This window comes from Vidua macroura, chromosome Z, assembly GCF_024509145.1.
Source record: "Vidua macroura isolate BioBank_ID:100142 chromosome Z, ASM2450914v1, whole genome shotgun sequence".
In the NCBI taxonomy this organism is placed as follows: Eukaryota; Metazoa; Chordata; class Aves; order Passeriformes; family Viduidae; genus Vidua; species Vidua macroura.
The window spans coordinates 59,322,519-59,345,825 of record NC_071611.1 but is presented as its reverse complement, the minus strand read 5'-3'; the positions used below and the strand labels follow the sequence as shown (position 1 = coordinate 59,345,825).

The following is a 23,307-nucleotide window of genomic DNA, read 5'->3' as shown; positions in this document are numbered from 1 at the left end:
CTCCGCGGGCCCGCCCGCGCTGGGCGGTGCCGTCGCGGCTGCGCCCCCATTGGTGCTGCGGCCGCCGCGCCGGTGCAATCTGCGGGCGAGGCGAGGCCAGCGCCGCTCCGGAGGCTGCGCGGGGTGGGCTCAGCGCTGCCAGGGCCGCGCGTTCTCCGGCTGGGGCCGGCGCGCTGACGGCCACCTCCCGTCGCGCCGTTACTCAGCACAGCCGGCGTCCCCACACGCCGCCGACTCGGCAGTCGGGAGAGCGCGGGGCCGCCGAGCGGAGCGCCAGGTGCAGGTAGGGGCCGTCCTCCCCCGGCGTGGCGGGATGGACGGTGTGCGGGTGACCCGCCGCCGCCGCTTGCGGGCGAGTTGTTTCCTCCTCGCGGGTCCGTCCGTGTCTTTTCCCCTGCTCGGACCCGCGGCCCGTCCGCGCCGCCTGGCGCAGGCGTGCGGCGGCCCCTGGGGCGAGCGGAAAGGCCCGCGGCAGCCACCGGTGTTTCCTCAGAGTGGCGGGCGGCGCGGCTTCGGTCTGCGGCACGAACTGGGCGGAGAGCTGCCCCGCCACCCTCCTGTCCGCGTCCCTGTGTCGCGGGGCTCGGGGGTCTCTGGAGGTGTCGCCTGCCTCGGGGTGCTCAGGTGCTGTGGGCGATCTGTCCCGGTGCTCCCGTCTCCGTGGTCTTGCCCTGGACTCCTTTGTTGGAAACGGGCGCACTGATTTGTGACACGCTTCTTAAAGTCTGGCTTTTCGCGGCTCCAAACAGTGCCTCTGAGTCACTGCTGAGGACTTTGGCAGAACCCTTTTCAGATGCGGACACCTGAGGAATTAATTTAGTTCCCGCCAGCCTGGTTAAATTCATTCCTTCAGCTTCTGCTATTGAGGGTGGGAGTGACGCTGGCCTTAACATTGCTTTCAGGTATTATTAATATAAAAATTTAAAGTATTTGGTCAGTAATTAACTAGGAAAGTTCATGGCTGCGGAAATCGGAGTAGAATCACCTGAGCGCAGAGCGGTGTTAAGGGCGGAGCTCCGTGTTGGTGGCCGGCCGGCCTGCCTGCGCTGGGACACCGGGCTGGGGCGGCTGGGACACAGCGGGGCTTCAGCGCCGGGCAGCCGGCGGATGGCTTTAGCAGGCAGCTCCGGGGGCAGAGTCTTGCTTGGAGCATGCAAGGCATTATGTAATCGGCTTAATCCCACAGTTGTCTATCTGGAACCTTTAGAGGTTTAGTTTGTTCTTCGGGTGATAAAGAATGTCTGGATTTTTTAGTTCATGTTTCCTGTATTCCCTTTCTTATTTCGACTATGCCGTTAGGTTTTGATATATACAAAGTAACCAGCAGAGGATAAATAATGTCTCTATATATGAGTTAAAATAGCTAGAGTTTGTAAGACTAGAAAGGGTGTTTTTTTGTTTTTTTAGAATCAAATTAACCAAAGTAAAGTTTTGGTTCCATCAGGCTTCTCTGTTTTCATGTAGCTTACTTTGTCCCTTGAAAATTACCTTAAATACTTACTTCACAGTATTTCTTAATATAGCTTTTTCATTATCAGATATACTTCCTTTGTGCTGTTTTCTGGACTGTGTATTCTTTCTTAATATTCTCTTAATCCTTTTATGCAGTACTTAATCAGACACTAATGATTTCTTTTTCTCTGAACATTTTGTTGCTTTAACTGTTGGACTAGTTAAAGGATGTTCATATAGTTCTGTTCCATTTTTAATATTACACAGGTGTTGAAATAAATATTGGTACTTCACTAGTGGCTTTCACTCAAGTTCTCATTGTATTGTGTTCAATAAAAGTGTGAGGAAAAATGCTTTAGAATTTCTTCTTTCAGCAGTAGATAATGAACAGTAAAGATGAAAGAAAACCCTAATCAAACAACAACGCACAGCCAAAATACACACAAATAGCAAAAAAAAAAAAAAAAAAAAAAAAAAAAAAACACAAAAACAACAACCAAAAAAAACCCCAAAAAAACCAAAAAAACCCACCAATTTTAATATCTTGCCCGTTATGGTTTGAACAACACTTAAAGTTCCAAACCAGCAGCTATATGTATGAGTTTGACTTTGTTCTTGTGAATAGTTTCCATGACATAGGCAATTTAATTTAAATAAACAATTGGAATAATTTATGTTTAATGCAAATATAAGATTTCTAGATAAGTGTTTGCAAGGTTGGGCTGGTTTTGAGAATAATACATAGTGAAGTATTCAAAGATGTGAATAATAGGTTCCACTGTATTGTTATTATGTACAGAGATAGGGGGACAGGAATAATTACTTATATGAAAAAAATACATTTGTGTTATCCTAGGAAGCACAAGATAAGTACTTCAGGTGTTCTTTAAAATTAAATAGATATTTTCCCCCTTCTGTCAGCCTTTATGAGAAGGCTAATTACCACAGAATGAATTGAAATCACTGCCTGTGGGCAGTTTTATATTTGTAATTTTATATATTAGGTGTTTATTAACAAGAGAGTTAAAGAGATAAAATTGGTAAAATGCTCTGGCTTTCCTTTTAAAAGCTATCCCAGAAGGGGTAAGTAGTACAGCTTGGATGTGTTTTATTTCTTAGCCTCTATTGCTGCAATGGAAGAGTTTTCTGCAGTTTCTTCCACTGAATTTTCATACTTAATTATTATGAAAAATGCAGTATAATTTTAAAGGGGATGTATATTTCTTTATTGTATTCTTTTTTTTTTTTGGTAGTATATTTTACTGTATATTATAGCTGTAGGAATTGTGTTTGCAGAACAGCACTGGCATTTTCATCACTACTGAAATGTCAAGTAGAAGGTGAGATAGTTATGTTGTTGGAATGTATTGATCTCAGAATCTGATGATGCTGAAATGAGCACAGAGATTTACATCATACGTGCTCAGAAGGTGTTAGACTATAACTCAGGTATTCACAACATATCTTAGTCAAATGAGTCCCATTGAAGTTACTCATCTGTACTTGTGGAACCATATGCTTGGAGTAATCTAGTCAGAGTTGTTTTTGCCTCAGCTTCCTTAAGAATCCAGATAAAGCAGACATCCAGCTTATTCACACTCTCATGTGAATACAATCCATCACAGTGAATGACAAACCAGTTCCAGTATAATAGAAACATTGTTTGCATTTAGTTGGAGCTATTCTCCTATGGAAATTCAGTAGGTGTTTTGTGTCAAATTTGTTCAGTTAGTGACCTGCTGATTGTCTTGGGTCTTCTGAGTGAAGAAAGTAGCATGTGTTTGTTTTAAAGAAGAGAGTTTTTATTAGCCATGTTTTAGCTGGAGATTGGCTCTGGAATCAGAATCTTTTGTTTCAGTAGGCGTATTTTCCATTGGATTAAAAGATCAATACATAAAGCCTGCATTAGTCTAGCACAGGGGAGGAATAATACTTCATCTGCTGTCTTCAGCATATCTTTTGCCTTATCTGGTGACAGCCTATTTTTAGCACATTTAAGCTATCTTGCAGGACAGTACCACCACATCTGCTAATTCACTGTGGTTTCCTGCAGTACTGCCCTGCATGTGAATCCTGCAGGCCAGTTTCCAGTCTTCTGAAATTGCTTCAGCAAATAGCAAATATTTTCTGAGTGAGATCATATTTGTAGTGTTGCTGGGCTGTTTATACTTATAAATAATGTAAACTCCTGTTCTTTCTGACAAGTGGATTTGGAAGAAATAAGAAATTCTGTAGTTCTCATTGTATGCTGGTATAGAGTGCAATCCACTGTTCCTGGGCAAAACAAAGTGTTTATATCTCACTTTTGGAGGTACAAATTCTTTTAAGTTTTTCACAAAAATAATAATCACCCCCTTAGAATAAAGTATAATATCTAACTTCACCTTCAGCATTTCTGTAAAGGTGGGAAAACTCACTTGGAACAGATCCATTTAATAGTTTCTGATAGAAATAGAAGTGATTTTGAGTATTGTGTCATAAGTGCTTGGGAAAAAAAAACATGTTGAGGCGTCACAAGCATTTCTCTGGACCGTGAAGATGAACTCATTAAGTACAGCTGAAAGAAATTGCTTCTTTGGTGCTCATAATTACAAGAGAAGTGAAGAAGGAACAAATGCACAACACCATCACCACCCCCAAAACAATAGAATTTTTACTTTGCATAAGACAATCTAAACCTTTTGCTAATAGTTAGACTTCCTCCATAGACTCCTTCCACTTATCCTGACTTGTGGGTATAACTGAAACTTGATGTTCACATAATCTCATCTGATGGGGATGAGTTATTCCAAATTTGAGTGACTAATTGTGCTGAAACATAGTATTATTGTTACTTTGGCAGGCAGGAATATGGTTGTTTATCCAGGATCTTCTTTAAGAGCCTATCTACCTTTTTATGGGAGCTGATCAGTACTTCCCACCATATCCTTGAAATTGGAAGTGTTGATCTCCCACGTCTAAGCCTCTGTGGTTTCCCTATGTTTTGAAGAAAACTGGGGTGAAAACCCTTAGCTGTGGCAGCCTCCTTTTTTGTGGTAGTCCACAAATGCTCATGTGTTGTCAGACTGTTTCACTTTGCCTGTTTTTGCTGCTCTAAAAGTATGCTCCATGTAACATTGTTTGCAGTATGCTTTCATACTGTATCATCAGGAAGAGACCATTCACACATCCAAAAATTCAGATAGTTGTTCTGTGACACATGTTAAAGTGTTTTTGCAGCACTGTCCTTGAAGCTTCTTTAAAAAGAAATTTACACATGAAAACTATGCTTCTATACAAATTTAAGGACAAAATTTGAAATAGCTAAATATTGTTAGGTGTCATAGTTAGCAGTAAGATTTTATTATTGGATGACCCAAAGCGTTCTGGAACAGCATGGTACCGTAGACAACTGAAATCTGCTTGTTTTGTAGCCTGAGTCAAAGTCAGTATGTGAAAATGTGTTTGTGTTCACAGGGAATCATCAGGAGATGAATTTGAGACCTGTAGATAGATTTGGTATGAAAAAGTTGTTTAAGATGAAATGTCAGATGCCTTAACACAAGGAAAGTAGAGTAAATGCTTATCTTTGGTGTGCTGGTTTCCAGTGTGGTACTTGTCAAATTTCCTTGCTCTTTTTATCTCTGAGAAAAAGTATTGCCACAAAGGATTTTCCCTCACTCCCTTCTCACTGCTCTAAATTAAGAGAACACAATGTCTGTTTTAAGGGCAACTGTATCTTTACCTATCTTGCTTTAGGTAGGTGTGTTTATTCCCCCCCCCCTTCACTGTTAAAACCAACGCTTTGAATTGGTACTATAGATTATATTGCTTTAACAAATACCTGTGATAGAGCATTTAATTTGGGATGCGTTTCTTGAAGCATGAAAAAAAAAAACCCAATTGTGTCATTTATACAATCCAAACTCCTATGTGCAGTACAGCTAAGAGCTTCTTTGAAGGTTTTCAAAACATTTGTGTCAGCAAGTATGAGGAGCGAAGATAAGTTTATAGCTACATTTTCATGTACCAAAGCTCTAGGGTGTTTGCTAGTCCAGAAGTATCATCTTGTTTTGTCTTCTAAGTTTTGACCTTCATGCACCCTTCATACTTCTGATAGTGCTTCCAGGAGCCCATACCTTGTGATTGCAATATACATTCTTTGTATTTAGGAGATGCTGTAGTGATTTTTAGCTGCAGAAATCTGCATAACCTTAGTATGCTACAACTCTGCAACATGTTTTAACTGTTCTTTATCATGTATGTATTTGTCAATGGGAAGAACACTTTTCTTAATGTTTTAAGATGAGGAACTTCATTTCCTCCAAAGAAACTCCAAAACTCATGCTTGTTCTTTCCCTGAGTAATCGTATTTTACTTTTGATAGCTGGCAGGGCTTTAGAGTTATCACTCCTTTAATAATATACTCATTGTGAAGTAACTAATAATAAAAAATAAATATTATATGGAAATGTACATATATGTATTTAAGTCTTTGTTTTGTTAAATGTTCAGAAGTTATGCATTATTTTCTAGACATGTTATGTTCACTTTTTTTTTTGTAAGTTGGGTTTTTTTGATGTCAGATTGTACCTAGAAACTGATACTATTCTCTCTTCCCATTTCAGACTAGAAGATGAATAATCTTTCCTTTAGTGAACTGTGTTGCCTCTTCTGTTGTCCACCATGCCCAGGGAAAATTGCGTCTAAGCTGGCATTCTTACCTCCTGATCCCACATACACACTTATGTGTGATGAGAGTGGTAGTCGCTGGACCTTGCATCTCTCAGAGCGAGCAGACTGGCAATATTCTTCTAGAGAAAAAGATGCCATTGAGTGCTTCATGACTAGAACATGTAAAGGCAACAGGATTGCCTGTATGTTCGTGCGTTGCTCACCTAACGCCAAGTACACTTTGCTCTTCTCACATGGAAATGCTGTTGACCTGGGTCAGATGAGCAGCTTTTATATAGGACTGGGTTCGCGGATTAATTGCAACATATTCTCCTATGATTATTCTGGATATGGTGCAAGTTCTGGGAAGCCTACAGAGAAGAATCTCTATGCTGACATTGATGCTGCTTGGGTGGCTCTTAGAACAAGGTAAGACATTAGTTGCCATTTTTCTTTTACAGCATTCTTATCATATGGTTTTATTTAACATGCATCAGTAGTTGAAACAGCAATGCTGTGATTTAGCGTTAGTGGATTCATATCCAAGCTGACTGGTGGTACCTGATGCTGAAGGCATTGTCAGTATGAAGCAGGATCAGTCTGTATATTACTTACATACTGGAAAAATTGAAATGTAATTAAATTTAATAAGCTGTGGTTTAAGTCTTGGACAAATAGAGCATCTTCCTTATTGTCATAGTTTGGAATCTTCTCAGCTGCAAAAATTAAGAAGTTGGGAAAAATCCTTAATAATTGATACCCCAGTAACTAACCCACTGTTGTGATGTGGATGTGAGATAATGCAGGTTGTTTCCTCAGATAATTTCCATCACCTACTTTTTTTGTAGGGAGGGGCAGAGTAAAAGCTGGTACAAGAGAACTTGGTGAGACTCTTATTTCTGTATGGTGTTGAGATCACCTTTGTTTCAGAATTCTGACTAGCAGCTACAGCATTTCCAGAGAGAAAACATCTTTTTGCTTTATATAGAAAGCTATCTTCACAAAATATAATGTGTGGGAGAGATTGTAATGGATCTGTGTAAATACCTTATGGGGGGAACAAAACAAGAGGAATTTGGAGCAGTGGTGTTAACTCAAGCAGAATAAAAATGGACAAGAAAAAATGCAAATGGAAAGATGTTATTTCAGCAGTTTCTGTGTTCTAAGCCTCTGGTTTTGTGGGACATAAAATAGCAAGATGAAAGACTCTGAATGCTTTCACTGATACAGGTAAGAACCCTAGAGAATCCTGCACCAAATAAGTGCAGCTTCTCTAATTTGAGAGCAATTTTCACCATATTTTTTTCCATTTAGCTCAATAGTCTTCTCATATTACAAATACCTAGACTATAAAAACTATTTTTTTTAAATAGTATTCAGTCACAAGAATAAATGCTTGCCAAAAAATCCCAGCTCAGTGTGTATTTTAAACCAAACAGGTATAAAAACCTGAAGTGTGTTGTTATGGCTCAGTCATTGCAACTTGAGCATCCTGTTTAATAATTATAGTATTAGGGATGTGACTTAGTGTAAGGGCATGTGGACTTTAAATCCTGGATCCTAGTAATTGTCACAGTGAGTTTAGAGCTTCGTCAGTGTAATATTAATGAGCAGATTACCCCTTTTCAGTGTTTGAAATACACATTTAGTCTTTTTACATTACACTCCTTTTACATTACAACAACAGTATGATACTTCTTTTCAAAGAAGCATATGTTATCCATGTATTAAATAGGAGAAAAGCTTATTATCATAAACCTCACTCAACCACAGGGGACAGGTTTTCAGCTTCATCTATTCAAAAACATGCATACTAGGTTGTTAGATTAGCTTTTGGTGTTTATTTTTATTACAGTGGAAAGATGAGATATGACTGTTCCATAAACCAAGAGCTGCAACAGGTGCACTGTTGACTATGGTTTGTAGCTGGTAGGTGATCTGGACATTAGCCACTCAGTGAAATACTCAGTAACATTTACCAAAAACATGATGTGGTTTGTGAACAATTTGGAAGACAGTCTGAACTATTGAAATGTAACAGAAGATGGAAGAGAACTAGATGGTGAAGCATAATACTTTATGTCAGTTTACGAGCTCTGTTTTATGAACTAATTTGTAATTATTGTTTCTTATTTCTCATAGTGAATATCTGAATATAAAACCTACAAGGAAATGTGATTGCAATTTGAATTCTTACCACGATACTTAAGCAATGAAGTGTATTTTCTCTAAACAAATAAGATTGTTCATAATTGATAGGACAGAGACTAATGGATTTAAACTGCAAGAGGGTAGATTGAGATTAGATATAAGAAAAAAATTATTTTCTGTGATGGTGATAAAGCACTGGAACAGGTTGCCCAGAGAAGTTGCCAAGAGAAGAACCGGTTGTCCAGAGAAATTGTGGGCAAATTCCCCATCCCTGGAAGTGTTCAAGGCCAGGTTGAATGGAACTTTCAGCAGACTGGTCTAGTGGAAAGTATCCCTGCCCTTGGCAGGGAAGGTAGAATTACAGGGTTGTTAAACATCCATTCCAACCCAAACTATTCTATGATTGTAATGTCCCATATACGTGTGCTCTTTCATGAGCAAATCTTGTTGGGAAGACCTCTAAATATATCTTATGAGTTATTCTTATGGTCAAGAATGACCTCACCTTAGTCCCTTTTTTCTTGTCTGCCCTTTTTATTATTATTATTTCACCTCCTGTCAAAATTAGGTAGTTCTGTAGAGTGTATAAAGTTTACATTGGTCTGTCCAGCTTGTGAATTTCACACATGTGAACTGAATTTGGTCTGCTGCGGAAGAAGAGGTTTGTGTTACCCGTTACACCTGTAGTATTTAGAACAGCTTTCCAATTGGCTGACCTGGTCTCATCCTTGTATCTGAATGCTGGATGTATCAGGGGGGGACGTTCTTCAGCACTTGACTCTGGATATACTGACTCACAGTTTGGTTATCCAGCTATGGTATTCTCTTGAGCCCTGAGACAGTGCTCAGCTGTGTTAAAATACTCAATTAATATCTGGACCTAAACAGAGCCTTTGAGCATTTGCTGCAGCCTTGATTCACTTTCATAGCATAGCCCATTCTGTCAGTTTCACACTGGCAACATCTTTATCATTTATAACTGATTCTGCAGAAACAAAGTAATTCAATGGATTGTTTGCAGGAAAAATGTGAGTATAGCTGTAACTCCTTGGAAATTTTTGTTGATGAGATAAGAAAGGAACTCAAGAGTTTTAAACTCTGCCTCTCAGTTTGTGATGTGATGAAGAAAAGAATGGAGAAGTTACCTTTGGAGATTGATCACAGCCATAGCTCCCTGCATTCCCTGTTCTGAAAAATGAAATCACAGAACCCAGCACTAAAAGATGTTTCTGGGGTAATTGAAATGCTGATGCGGACTTAATTCTACAGTCAACAAAACTGCTTGTGGTAAAGACTTGCTAGCATCTTAAGTTTTGTATCTTGGAAAGACAACATGTACTCACAAGATTTACTCACCTGTAAATCAGTACAGCTGTCCAGTGGGGACTGGACACCTGGGGTGAAATCATCTGGAAGTCATACTGAGGGTGAGGATGATATTTTGCTGTGAATATTAATATTCATGAAAGTGAATATAGAAAACTAATTTGGCAGCCTATCAGAACAGGTAAACAGCAGATGTAGATGCTGAGTTGTGTCCCCATTCTTTACTTTCTTTGAGGATGTTAATAGGAAGCCATAGCTGCCTATGTGGATGATGGCCATGAAAGAAGGTGGTGTGATTCACTGCCTTCATCAGGTTTGGAAAAGTTGTACATTGTTGCATATTCATGTGTATGGGACTATATAAAAGCTGCAAGTGAGGACATTCTTTTTCCAGCTGTCATAACTACCAAGTGTTGAAATGCCAGGAGTCATTTTAGGATACGCCTATTTTCTGCTGTTCCGGTCTCTAAAGGCCTTTGACACCCTAGCAAGGGTGGAAAGGTTTAACCAGCCCCAGGCAAATGCAGGGCAAGTGGTGCTCATTTAGAAGCCTCTGAAGATGTGCCAGAGTTGCCTCATGACCAGATTTACATGTAAGAAGCAAAACAGCCCTTTCATTGTTGCTTATCATGGGCTGCATAATAATTGAAAAATTGAAGGGTAAATCTCAACATCAGATGATAAAGTGGACAGAATGTCCATAAATTGAACGGCCAGGTATAGGAATAATACTGTGTCTCTTCAGATGGTGGCCAAAAGTGTTCATTTGGCAATTCACAAACTATGTTCTTTTTTTTTCAGTCAGAAGTAGAAGAGGGGGAGTTCAGCTAGAAGTTGAGGTACTATAACTTTGTACATTTGGAGAGAAATTGAGGTTTTCTTTAAATTGATAGGGAAAAGTAACTCATCATTACTTTCATGGAAGAGACATCTTGACAATAGAACAAGTCTATTGGTAGCATTTTAAAGTTTAGAAAAGGCCAAACTGAGAGAGAGGCACAGAAGGTGCAATTTGTTGATTACAGTATGGACAATGGGTTTGCCTATCATAAAACATAGTTCCTTTTTTCTTCTCCCAGTGTAAAATATTGTATGCACAAGAAGGCGTATGGGCACATCAGTTGAGGAAGAGCTGTATGCTCCTGAATTTTATTCATGGCCTGGCATGTTGAGAGTTATAGGTGTGGATAAGTTTCATGCCCTTCATGTTCCGCAAATTGCAGCTGTAATTTCATGTGTTATGTCCATGGTGACAAAATATTCTGAATGTGCATTGAAAATTCCCTCAGTGTGTTCCCCCTTGTTTCATGTGCCCCAAGTGCTGTGTTAGTTTTCTAAATGTGTGTGTTGCAATAGCTTCACAAACTGTAGCTTCTCTAGAGCATGTAGTGTAAGCCTAAAGAGATACTATGGAAATACTATGGAAAGAGATACTATGTATGTTTCTAAGCTTGATCTTATCAGTACTTTATTTCATTATTGTAAAGCAATCAAGTCTTATAGATTAAGAGCAATAGTTCAGAAGTAAATACAAATTACTTTGTCTCCCTTATGTATATCCAGATCAAAATGGCAGGTATTTTGTTAAGAGCCTGACAGTGTAGCATGGTAATTTCTGCTGGTATTTGTTTCTTCAAGGTAACTGAAGTTAAAAACCAAAAACAAAGGACAAAACCCAAAGAAACAAAAAAACTGTCACAGCCAGACATACATTTTGTAGTTTGGTTATTGCACATCATGGTAATGTGATACATATCCAGTGAAAATATAAGATAAGGTTAATATCCAATGTGATGTACATCCAATTAAAGTGTTTAAGGAAGGGTCAGACAGCACTTCGAGCAACTTGATTCAGTGAAATATTACCTCCCTATGGCAGGGGCCTGGACTGTATTACATTCCAACCTAAACTGTACCATGATTCCATGAAGAGAAAAAAAGAAAATGGTGGGGCAGAGAAAAGGTGGACCACCAGTAAGAAAAGTGTTTAGTAAAGTGCAGAAAAGGTCATGCTACAGAGACAGAAATATCAAGGAAATAGTGAAAGAGTTTCTGCTAAATTGCATGAAGTTCATCACCAAGGGGGAAAAAAGACTATTTCGTTGCTGCTTAGCAGTTCTTTTCCTACCAGAAGCTGAAAAGATCAGGCCAGGAGTGTTTAGGGTTGCCTCTTTTACAGGCGACCATCTATATCTGGTCAGCATATGTAGGGCCACAGAAAAGAACACTGGCTTCATTAATGTTATCTTGGGTCCTGGTTCCAGGCACTTGAACAGTTGGGACAGTTGCAACACCTTATTGGCTTGCTCCTTCCTCACCTGGCAGTGGCATGCTGTTTCTTGCCTGTCCCTGAACACAGGCAGCACAAAGGAGCGCTAAAGCAATTGCTCCACTACTCCCAGACAAGATTTATTTAGTTCCTTGCACGAACTGTTAAAGCCTAATGAGGGGGAACGCATTGCTGAAGCTGCAAATAGGAAAGTGGTTCTTTTCTGTTCAGCAATAGCTTAGCTTTGTACTGACATCAACCTGTGCCTGTACTGTGGTTATGAGGCAGAAATTCATCATGAGTACTCAGACACTGTGAGGATGTCAGGAAGCTTACATGAACACAGGTTCTGTGTCAAAACTGCTCTTTAGATTCCATCTGCTTTCCAGGCAGGTAACCTTTGAGTGTGTGAACATAAAGGATGAATTGGGTGTTGAAAGGAATTGAAATCTCAGTTGTTCTGCGAAAGTAAAGATGTTGCAGTCAGCCTGTAAACTGCAGAAAATACCTATCAAGTTTTGTACCAGATTCTGCCCAGAATACCTTGTCCATGAGGAATAGTGCTTCCTCTGCAAAATCAGCAGATCTGTGCACAGCTACTTTTAAGGTTTTCTTCCAAGGTCCATTTTGGTGATTATGGCTTAAAAAAAAAGCCCCAAATCTAAAAATACCCTCCATTACCTTCAGCCACACATTGAAGGTCTGTCTATCCTGCCACAGGTTATTTAAGATTACTTGAATAGACAACAGTGTTTACATTAGTCCTATTATCAACATAATGAGCTTTCAAAGATAGCAAGTCTTTACAGTATGTCTTTGACCTCTTGTAACCGGGGAACTACTTGAAGCATATGGCTCTATAAATGTCATGTTCCCCTTCCTCAGAATGGCCTGTACTTATAAGGCACTGATTAAGAGAACAATGTTACTGCGACTTTTTCTCTTGATCTTACATTCCTCCTTTGGGAGACCAGGTATGGTCATCTGATAATTTGACACAAAACTTCTTGGAGTTTAACAGGCTATCAGTCTGTCAAAAGAAGTAAACAAATTTTATAAGTTAGGAACTTCAAAACAGTTACCTTTTCAATATTTTTTATGTTTTAGATTGTAAAGTGATACTTTTGAGAGACAGCAACAGAGGGGCAGTTGGACTCTTCCTTTTTTCTAAATATTTGAGAAGCCTATTATATTGGGCTTGCATGGCCAAGCTTTGGTAGCAGGGAGCTACAGGGGTGCCTTCTGTGAGAAGCTGCCAGAGGCTTCCTCCAATCTCTGTCAGCTCCAAAGATGGATGTACTGCTAGCCAAGGCTAAGCCAATTAGAAATTATGGTAGTGCCTCTGGGATAACATATTTAAGAAGAAGAGGGAAAAAAATATCATTGTGCAGTTGTAATTTCAGCCAGAAAAGAGTGAAAGGAGAACATGTGATGGGAACAGCACTGCAGACAGCAGGGTCAGTGGGGAAGAAGGGGCAGGCGGTGCTCCAGGCACCAGAGGAGCCCCACACCACAGCATGGGGATGCCTGAAAGGAGGCTGTGACACCATGGGAGACCTGTGGAGAGAGGAGCCCACACTGGAGCAGCCTGTCCTTGAAGAACTGCACCCCATGGAAGAGTGACCCACCCTGCAGCAGTTTGAGGGGGACTGTTGCCTGTGGGACGCTCACATCAGAGAAGTTCATGGAGAACTGTCTCCTGTGAGGGGGATGCCACGGTGAGCAGGGGAAGGACTCCTCACCCTGAGCAGTGAGAGAAACAACATGTGATGAACTGAGCATAACCCCCATTCCCTGTCTCCCTGTGCTGCTGGGGTAGGCAGTAGAACTGGGAAGAAGAGAGGGTGAAGGGAAGGTGTTTTTAAGGTCTGTTTTACTTCTCATTATCCTGTTCTGATTTTGTTAGTAATAAATTCAATTAATATCTCTACTTCTAGCTGGTTTTGCCCATGATGGTATTTGATGAGCAATCTCTCCCAGTCCTTATCTCAGCCCATGAGCCCTTCATTAAATTTTCTCTCCCCTGTCCAGCTGTGGAGTGGAATGAGAGAGCTGCTTTAGTGGGTACCTGGCACCCAGCCAGGATCAGCCCAGTAAACTTTTTCAAGAGAAGAGGTAAGACTGGAATGAGCAGATGTAATCTGTTTTCCAAGCTGCTTGGATATTGTTATTAGGGAGGCGGGGGTTGATTATTTAGGTTTTCATCCTATTTAAGTCAGAATATTCAGAAGTGTACTTTGAACCATCACTTTGGGTTATTGACTTCTTTAGTTTACAGATTGCAAAGCATGTCTTTTCTGATGGGCACTGTGAGGCAATCTTTTTGACTGTGATGGAGTAAGGATTATTTTAATCCAGATATTGTAAATGCTTTTCTTGGCTTATTTTTTTTGTGGCCATCATTTATCTATCTTCAGGCTGAAGGAATTTGATCAAAAAATAGGGGAAAGAATAATGAGAAAGAGGAGAATATATGTTTTAAAATACAGTTTTTAAGTTGTGCTTTAAATTCCTGTGTAATGACCTGTATCTTGTAAAACTCAACATCCAAGGAAATGCAAGTTGGCGAGGTTTATTATTTGAAAACTGTTTTATCATAATGTGCTGTGCAAACTGCATACCATACTAATGATGCAACGTATTAATGCAAATTTTGTTCAGATTATGTTGGAAAGAGGGAAGTCTGTACTGTACTTTCATAGTGGACAAATGTGATGTGACTTGTGAGATGAATTGTAAAAGGATAAGTGCTATGTTCTCAGGTGTTTCAGAAGAGATGCAGAACTAGTAGAGAGCTTAGATTTTTATTTCAAAGCTTTAATTTATTTTATTTATGTGTGTTGGAATTTTCAGAAAATCTTGTTGATGCTTGAAATTTCTTTTTGAGAATTGTTGTGATATGAAGGGCCTGTAGTTCCAGCCTAGTAGTTCCAGGCTGATGATGTAGACTTAGAGTTTTAGAAGTCTTAATTTGATCATGATCTGATTATGACTAAAAACTCTTTCTAGGAAACACTGATAATGATTAAGTAGTCATGATGCAGCAAGATTCCTCTGTCAGGCAGAGTCTGCCTCTGTGCTAATACTTTAAAACCTTTTACATTTCACTCTACCAGAACCCAATTTAAATAAACAGATGAATATTAAATAGACAATGTTAGATGTGAACAGTTTACCAAATTTACCAAGTTATTGGCATGCCTGATGAGTTCTGTTACAGGTACGTAGCATGTAGGTAATATTACTATCTTGAAATCTTCCTAGATAAGTATTTTTTTATTAACTGTATATTATTTATGGAAGCAACTTAGAGGGCATTTTTTCTGGCTTATTAAGAAGTACTTGTGGATTTAGGGGGAGCTGTTTTGTTGGTTGGTAATTTGAATGTCTTGGTACACATTAAGCACATTTTTTCCTAATGTTCCTGATTTTTAGTCTCTTAGACTTTACTGATTTTAGTGTTTGGTTACCCATGTGGTTATTTACCCATGTTTATAAGATATTTGTGAATTTCTTTGGTACTTCTACTCCCCTGGCTTTACTGGAGATATGCAAAATATACTAATTTGATGACTTCTTTGTGGCTATGGCTGTTGTTATAGAATATTGACAGAAAATATGGATGCCTCTATTGTAGACAAGGTAAGAGGTGCACTTTCCTACACTTCCTTTTCATTACTTTTAGAGTTAAAGTGGCAAATGTCAAACCTACCTCATGCTGTTCCACATTGACATTAGGCTAGGCTGCTCTTAAGAAGTTGAACAAGTTTTTAATAATTCATGAGAACCATGATTTGGGTTTGGATATTTTAGTTTAGTTTGGGGGCTTTGGACTTTTTTTGAAGGTGTTGGGGAGGAGTTTATTTGGTGTGTTTTGTGGGGTTTTGGAGATGGTGGTTATTGTTGGTTTTGGTTTTTTTTTGGGTATGGGGTTTTCGTGGGTTTGTTATTAATGCAATGTATTATCTTTCCTATTCAAGGTACTTCCTTTCCCAAGTTTAGATACACTGCTGCAGTCTGACCTGTCCTAAGAGTACCTGGTTTGTACAGGGCAGTGGATCAGCAGCTCACTTCTTTTGCAGGCACTGTTCTTGGCCACATTACTATTCTCTTCAGAAGCTTTTCCCATGTAACTTGGGTAGCAATTGCTTTTTGTATTCACACTAATGCTGAAAAATATATTAAAATTACTTGTATGAGTGTTGACTAGATGCTTCTTTTGTTTGCCTCTGTTAATTTCATCTTACTAGGACGAAGGCAGTGACTTCAATTCTGTATTCCCTGTTGGGATGTCTTGCTTGTGGATTAGGTTGATAAGAGCAAGCTTCTTGGCTATTACATGGAATGATCAGTATCATTATACTGATCACTGTCAGTATGGGCATGTTTTAAGTTTCACTAAATTTATAAACAATGTTACCAGCTTGCAGGTTTTATCAGGTATCAGAAGAGTAAAGCTGACCAAATTTTTGTGGACTTAATTATGCTTCATGTGATGATAACCAAAGAGCTATTAAGGCTCTAATCAGTTTTCTGTTGTAGGTCCACTGGAGTTAATAGTAAAGACTTTTAACAAGCCACACTGCATTCACAAATCCATATTTAAAAAATTGAATCATTATTTCAATATCCTTCAGGCATAAAGAAAAAAAATACTGCAAATAGAGAGTAAATAAATAATTGTGTGTTTTAGTCAGGAATGTCATAGAACAGTCTTACTTGTTCTTCTACCAGCTCTTGTTTCATAGTTGATACCCTTCTGAAAATTTTCACCTTCAGAACTGCTTTTTTTGCTTTGCTCTGTGGGTTTTGTCTGTTTCACTTTATATGCCGCTTTTTAAACATTTCTAATTTTCTAGGTATGGAATTCGCCCTGAAAATGTGATTATATATGGCCAGAGTATAGGAACAGTACCATCTGTGGATCTTGCTGCTAGGTATGAAAGTGCTGCTGTAATTCTTCATTCTCCACTGACCTCAGGAATGCGAGTAGCTTTTCCTGATACAAAGAAGACATACTGCTTTGATGCATTCCCGAAGTAAGTTGTAGGATTTTTTTTTTATTAATTCAGAATGCATTTTCTCTATAACAGGCATTTTCAACTAGAGAAACAAGTAGTCTGGCATATTCTCTGAATTTTTTTTCAAAGATTTAATAAAAGAATTGGAGAAAAATCAGTGAATAACATCAAAGAACTTCTTTGATTTGAAGAAGTTTAGAAAACTTTGTAAACCTTCTAGGCACTTCACATCTCTAATTATTTTAGTGGATATCTGTAAAGTAATTCATTTTCCTATACGTAACATGTAAATCCCTAGTTTTAACAAGTAGCTCTATCCAGTGAATTGTTAGTCTGGATAACTGTGAACAAAGTCCTTTGCAATATGCTTCTGTAAGACTGAAAAACTAAGTAGATCTTAAATGAAGAAAATTCCTGTCATGTGTTTCAGAACTATGCCATTGTTTTCACTGATATAATCTTTTTCTTTACAGCATTGACAAAATTTCTAAAATAACATCTCCTGTCTTAATAATCCATGGAACTGAAGATGAAGTAATTGACTTTTCACATGGCCTGGCATTATTTGAGCGTTGCCAGAGACCTGTAGAACCACTGTGGGTAGAAGGAGCGGGCCATAATGATGTGGAACTCTATGGACAGTACCTTGAAAGATTAAAACAGTTTGTGTCACAGGAACTGGTGAACTTGTAACTTCCATTGTGTATTTACAGGTTTTTTTTTTCATTTCACTGCAGAACTGCACACTTTGATAAATATGTAACTTAAAACCTGAATGTTGTGTTTTCAAATCATCTTGGTTGCCTTCATTAAATCTACAGGTAATGATTTGTCAACATAATTAATGAAGGTTTTAATGTCAGTGTTATAAACTGGAATTACATCATCATTCAGTCAGACTTGGCAGTTCATATTTCTTTTTGTGAGGTTTTTTCCTCCTTACATGTAAAGAAAAAAAATCACAAGGAGTACTGTAAGAAAATTTAATTATATAAAACCAAATGCTGTAAAAGTGTTGGCAAGTGCTTTAGCATATCAAAATCAAGCTTATAAATATTTTTTAAACATCTCAAAGTGTACTGTGACTTACTCTGTTGCACAGGTGTAATTAAGAAACTGACTTCTAAGCTGTTCTGTAAAAATGTAATAGCCATGAAATTTGAGCAAATGCTAATGTATCTAATGAGAATAAACAGTCACTGGAAATTACTTATGCCCTGTTACAGGAAGAGGGGGCAAAATAGATATATTTTCCCATATTTTTCATTTATTTTGTGCTTAGTTTTCCTTTAGTTATTTTGTACTCATATTGTCTCTTAGCTTTCAGGATAATAAAATATATCTGCTCATGTTCTCAGGAGTCTTAATCTTGCCAAAATAATTCCACAAGTTGTCATTGTTGTAATGCAAGTATCATTCACATGATTGCTACTGAGGCCAAAAAATACCTCTTTGAAACCAGACTTAAAACCTAGAAGAATTCTTGAACCATGTAGTTTTAAACACTGATTTTCTAGAGCCACAGTGTGTCATTAAGAAGAACCTTGAAGTTTATCCAATATTGTAATAAAGAGTTTGCAACTTAGCAGTGGTCTGATCAGGCTTAATTTTGGATGTTTAGTGTAAAAACTTAATGTTTTTTGAGTATTGTATGGAAATTTTACTAATTGGGCCTGGGTGGAGTAGGAGGATTGGCAAGAAGAGAATATTAACATTTTTCTATTAACTCATCATGAAATAAACTTACCTTTCCCTTGAATGCATTTTACTTGAATAAAACGATGAAAAATAAACTTAATTATATGTAGCCTAGTTGTGAACAAGATAATATTCCAGCAATACACGCTGTACTTTTAAGGCCTTACGTAGTTCAATTGTTCTCCTTGTTTTTTGCGATTGAGATTATTGTATACTTAAATGTAGCTTTGAGTATTGTGAAAACTTTGGTTAAGATGTGTTGATTAGCAGTAAACAATATTCCACAAACTTGCAGTTCTTCCTTTTTATTCAAAGTAATAGCAGCAGTTGCTTGCAGTATCAAAATAGCATCTCCCCATTTATTCAAGGAAATTGACATCAAAAGCAATAACTCATTGTTCTGAATGCCAGCACATTCCTTTATCAGCAACTGTTCTGATCATCCTCCTTTCCCATGCCTCACCTTACTACAATTTGCCATTCAGGCACAGGCTTTCTGCTGCAAAGTTGCTTGTGAACTTTTTTTCTGTAATGAATTCTACTATTTCCTTCATTGAAAGAAGGAAAGTAGAAAGAAATTTATTCTCAAGCAGCTATGTTCCTGCCTGATTTTTTGATCAAGGATGTTTCAGTGAGTTCTGAAATTCAGAGTATATTCAGAAATAACCACATTAGACTTAAGGATTTTCATCCTAGTTCAAGGATTTTGGATACAGGTGTGTAACTCAGATTTATTACATCGTATTTAATATATAGTTTGATTTCCTTTTCTTACTACCTTCTAGCCACTATCTCCAATGGAAATCATTGCAATTAAATATTTAAGTACTTTCTTTATGATTCTGTTTTGAGATTCACCTTCAGGAATTCAGAAATAAAGAGTGTAGAAGTGCAATGTTAAGTGATATATATTGGCTGTAGTTTGGTTGCCTGCCCTTGCAGGCAAATTATCAACTATCATCACAAGAACTATCTGATTGTGCCAGGGGATATTATGGCACCCTGTAATTGAAAAAGACAGAAAAGGTGTCGTAGTAGTTTTGCTGCTTTTGTTTCTGTGTTTTGTTGAAACAGAACAAAAGATCTGACTAACAGTGTTTTGTCTTCAGTATGTGCAGCTGTGCTGGATTGCGCTGGTGAGTAGAGATTCTGGTCTCTCTTGCACCATTTATGCACGATTAATTATTGCCATTTAATGCTGATTTATGTTTTATATTTATGTATTTTTTCAGATGAGTTGTATACATGAAGGAATTTAAATGGGTTTTAGGCACAGCTTAGCCTGTAGTGCAGATGGTATTATGGCAGCAAACTTGTTAGTGACAGAAAGCAACTCTGTGCTGTTGCAAGAATGAGGAAAACATTTGACATCCTGATTGTCTTATCCCTATGCCATCGTTTTGGTGAAATTGACAATGGGCTGTTGTTTAATGTTACAGATGCAATTGTCTTCTGATAAATAAAGTTGATTCAGTATTCAATGAAAAGACAATGCTTGTATTTTAGGGAAAAAGAAAAGAGTGGTTTGTAAGCCTCATGATGTCATTCCTGGTTTGTGTTTTTTTTTTTCTTTAGGATATGTATTTGACAGTGAACTGTCTTTTTCAGTTCTGGAAACCTTGGCAAATCAGCTTTCAAAATAACTTTATATGTATAAAATATGTGATTGCCTTCTAAAGGTGGAGTCTATCTGGGATATGTTTTGCTTGTACATTCACAACTCCATAAAACTCCCCTCTCTTTAGTGTCCACTTCTGGTAGCAAAGAATTCTAGTGTATGTCCAGTTAACTACTCTTATTGATTGATTTTAAACTTACTTTCCTTTTCAATTTTTTTGTTTAATAGGGGAAAAATATTGCATGTTTATTTTTGGGCTCCTTTAATTGTGTGACATTGGACAAAAAGGTACCACTCATATGGAATATGCCAGGTCTTATTTTTTCTCACTACTCTGTAGGCATTGTTAATATCTTAAAGTCAGAAATAAGGAAAATGATATGTAAGTAGGGGGGTGATTGGTTGAAAACTTTGCAGAAAATGAGTTAGGGACCCTGCTGCTACAGGCTGCACATGAACCAGCAATGCACAAAGGCGAGCAAGACCATTCCAGGCCCGATAGGCAGAGGTTTGCCAGCAGATCTTGGGAAGTGATCCTACGCCTCTTCTCTGCACTGCGAGTGCAGATGTGTGTGAAATGCAGGGTCTAACTCTGGGGTTTTGCATGAGGAAGATATGGATATACTGGAGGAAGTCCAGTCCAGGGCCACAATTATGACTGAAGGACTGAAGCATCCAGCATGGGAAGAGATGCTGAGGGAGCTTGGGGAAGAAAAGGTTTAACAGGATATTAACTATTCTGTGTGAATATCTGAGGTAGGGAGTGGAGAGAGCTGGATATTTCCCTGTACTGCCCTCTGAGAGGGCAAGAGTCTATGATGACACACTAAAGACCAGAAAATGTAATCTGAAATTAGAAAGCAACTTTTTTTTTTTTTTTTTTTTTTTTTTTTTTTTTTTTTTTTGTGAGGCAGATCAAACACTGGGACTGACTGTGTAGTTCTCATCTTTACACATACTCAGAATTCAGCCGAACACAGCTTTAGGTAACCTGCTGTAGCTGACCCTGCTCTGAGCACACAAGTAAATGATCTCAAGGGGTTCCTTTCAGCATCTGTCATTTTGTGTATACCAGCTCAGAAGTCGAGACTATTTATTTAAAAGAATTGTCTTCATTTGGTGTTCCCTGCTTTCATGCTTTATTTTAAAGCAACAGAAAGCAACAAAAGAGCCCTTTTCCTCTTAGTCCTGAGACCATCATTGTTTGAAGCACTGCTGCTGAATCAGATTAATGCCAACTTTTATACCACAGACAGTGTCATCAAAGATCACAGAATGCTACAGTGTACTACTACTTGAAATGCTAGAAGCAAAGTATAAGCATGCTATCCTGAAAAGAGAAGAAGTGTTTGAAAGATATCTTAAACATTGTCAAAGATGGAAATGTTGCATTCACAGCTACTATTAAGTTATGAGATACAGTTGTTTTGGGTTGTTTCAATAAAATTGGGTATTAAAGTTGGTTTTACTTCCCCTGATTAGTGTTTGTAAAACAGAAATGAAAAATTGTTTGTGGGGAAGTTTGCCGTGAGCTAGTAGCTGTGTTAGACTTGCTCACCATCACTTAAACAGTTCAGATAACTCTGTTAAAAGTAAGTGTGAAAACCCATTCACCTTGAGTACCACCAGATTGAAATGTCATCATGATATAAGCTTAGAGCTCTTGACATATTGAATTTTATAATCAATTTGATTTGTGACATTATTAATTGTAAAATAGCCAGAAAAAGAAACAATGATTCCCTAATAAATTCATTATACAATAGAATTATATTGTATGTTAATAATTTCTATACTGTATCTGCTTCCCTTTTTAATTTTTTTTCTCAGTTAAGGTGTCTTCTTTCTGTGAAAGGGAATAAAATCTTTGCAAACTTCTGGTAAAATGCCAAGGAAAATGTTTCAGGAAAGATGACAATGTAAAAGATATGATCTTAACAACAGATTACTCTTCCAGTGAGGAAGGGCCAACCATAAAAATTATCTCAGCATTAATTTTTTTCACAGAGGCATTAGTAAGGTGTCTTAGTCTAATAAAGTTTTTCAAAATAATGAGGAAACTTTGAAATGGTCTTGTTGTTTAGAAGAGGTTTTGTGGTTGGTAAAGGAGGCATCATACAAATGGTTGTCATTTTAATGTTTAATTTTCAATTTTTTTTTGCTTAAAGTGGGCAAATAGCTTTTTAACTTTCAATAAGCACTGCAGAGAAGACCATGAGAGAGATGTTGATGAGACAGTCAGTATAGCTTCATATTAGGCTAGAAGCTGTGTGCACCTCAAGTAGGTAATTGTGCCTTGTCTCCTCAAGCTTTGAGTGAATGTAATGTGAATGTAATCAGGCTGTCATACTGGGACATTTTTAACTTTCCAAAGCCATGGAAGTTTTTGCCAGAAGTTTTTTTCTGGAGTCATGGTGGATTGACTAAAATTCTAAAACTGAACTGTGCCAAAGATCCAAATAAGCCGTAAATTAGAACAGCATTTCAAGTAATTTAATCAGTAACACATCTTGTAGCTCAAGGGCACATAATGGCACTGCAACTCTTTATCCAGCACCTGAAGTATTGCAAAGGCGCTTGATTGGCCAAGTCATCTGCTTTTAAAGGTCTAAGTACACTTTAAATGTAAATGTTGTACATTTATGTAAGTCGTTCTAATGAGAGCAAGGAGTGTGTGTATAAAAATCCCCAGCAGCTTTGCAAGAGCATTAATGATTTGGAGACATATGATGCATTCTGATTTTGCTCCAAATATTTCCTAAAAAAAGTTTTCTAGGTCCGTTTGGTAGATGCTGCACACTCTTCAAAACGGAAACAGAAATATCTGGTCTCTGGTTTAAAACAGCCTCCCAGGATGGTGATGTTTTGTTACATTCATGGCAACACTTTAATTCATTAGAAGAATGTTCACAAAAGATTTAGGTGGTAAAATCTAAGTGCTGATGAAGCATTTCAGTTTTCAGACCTCTCTGCTTCTCAAGATGGTACAAGTTAAATATGTAGTTTATATCTTTATTTTGTATTTGGCCAAGTGTATCATAGTGCGCTACACAGAGAAAAGCAAAGTAATACATGCCTTACTTATCAGAATTCTGTTTGTGTTGTAGTATCATTTCTAG

General features: G+C 38.1%; 1 protein-coding gene across 3 annotated transcripts; it reads left to right on the top strand.

Annotated features, from left to right (window-relative positions):
- The first annotated feature begins 98 nt into the window (after positions 1-98).
- Positions 99-18,858, top strand: ABHD17B (abhydrolase domain containing 17B, depalmitoylase). 3 transcript variants are annotated; one of them, XR_008441234.1, is made up of 4 exons: positions 99-283; positions 6,060-6,534; positions 13,243-13,717; positions 16,711-16,747. XR_008441234.1 is itself a non-coding variant. In XM_054003102.1 (4 exons), the coding sequence occupies exons 2-4, from the start codon at positions 6,068-6,070 to the stop codon at positions 17,563-17,565; spliced, it is 867 nt and encodes a 288-aa protein (XP_053859077.1). In that variant the 5' UTR covers positions 100-283; positions 6,060-6,067; the 3' UTR covers positions 17,566-18,858. The 3 variants fall into 3 exon arrangements, 2 of the variants coding, with proteins under 2 accessions (XP_053859077.1, XP_053859078.1); XM_054003102.1 differs by lacking the exon at positions 13,243-13,717 and adding an exon at positions 17,346-18,858 and having other exon boundaries at positions 100-283; positions 16,711-16,890; XM_054003103.1 differs by lacking the exons at positions 99-283; positions 13,243-13,717 and adding exons at positions 589-902; positions 17,346-18,858 and having other exon boundaries at positions 16,711-16,890.
- Positions 18,859-23,307: the final 4,449 nt, after the last annotated feature.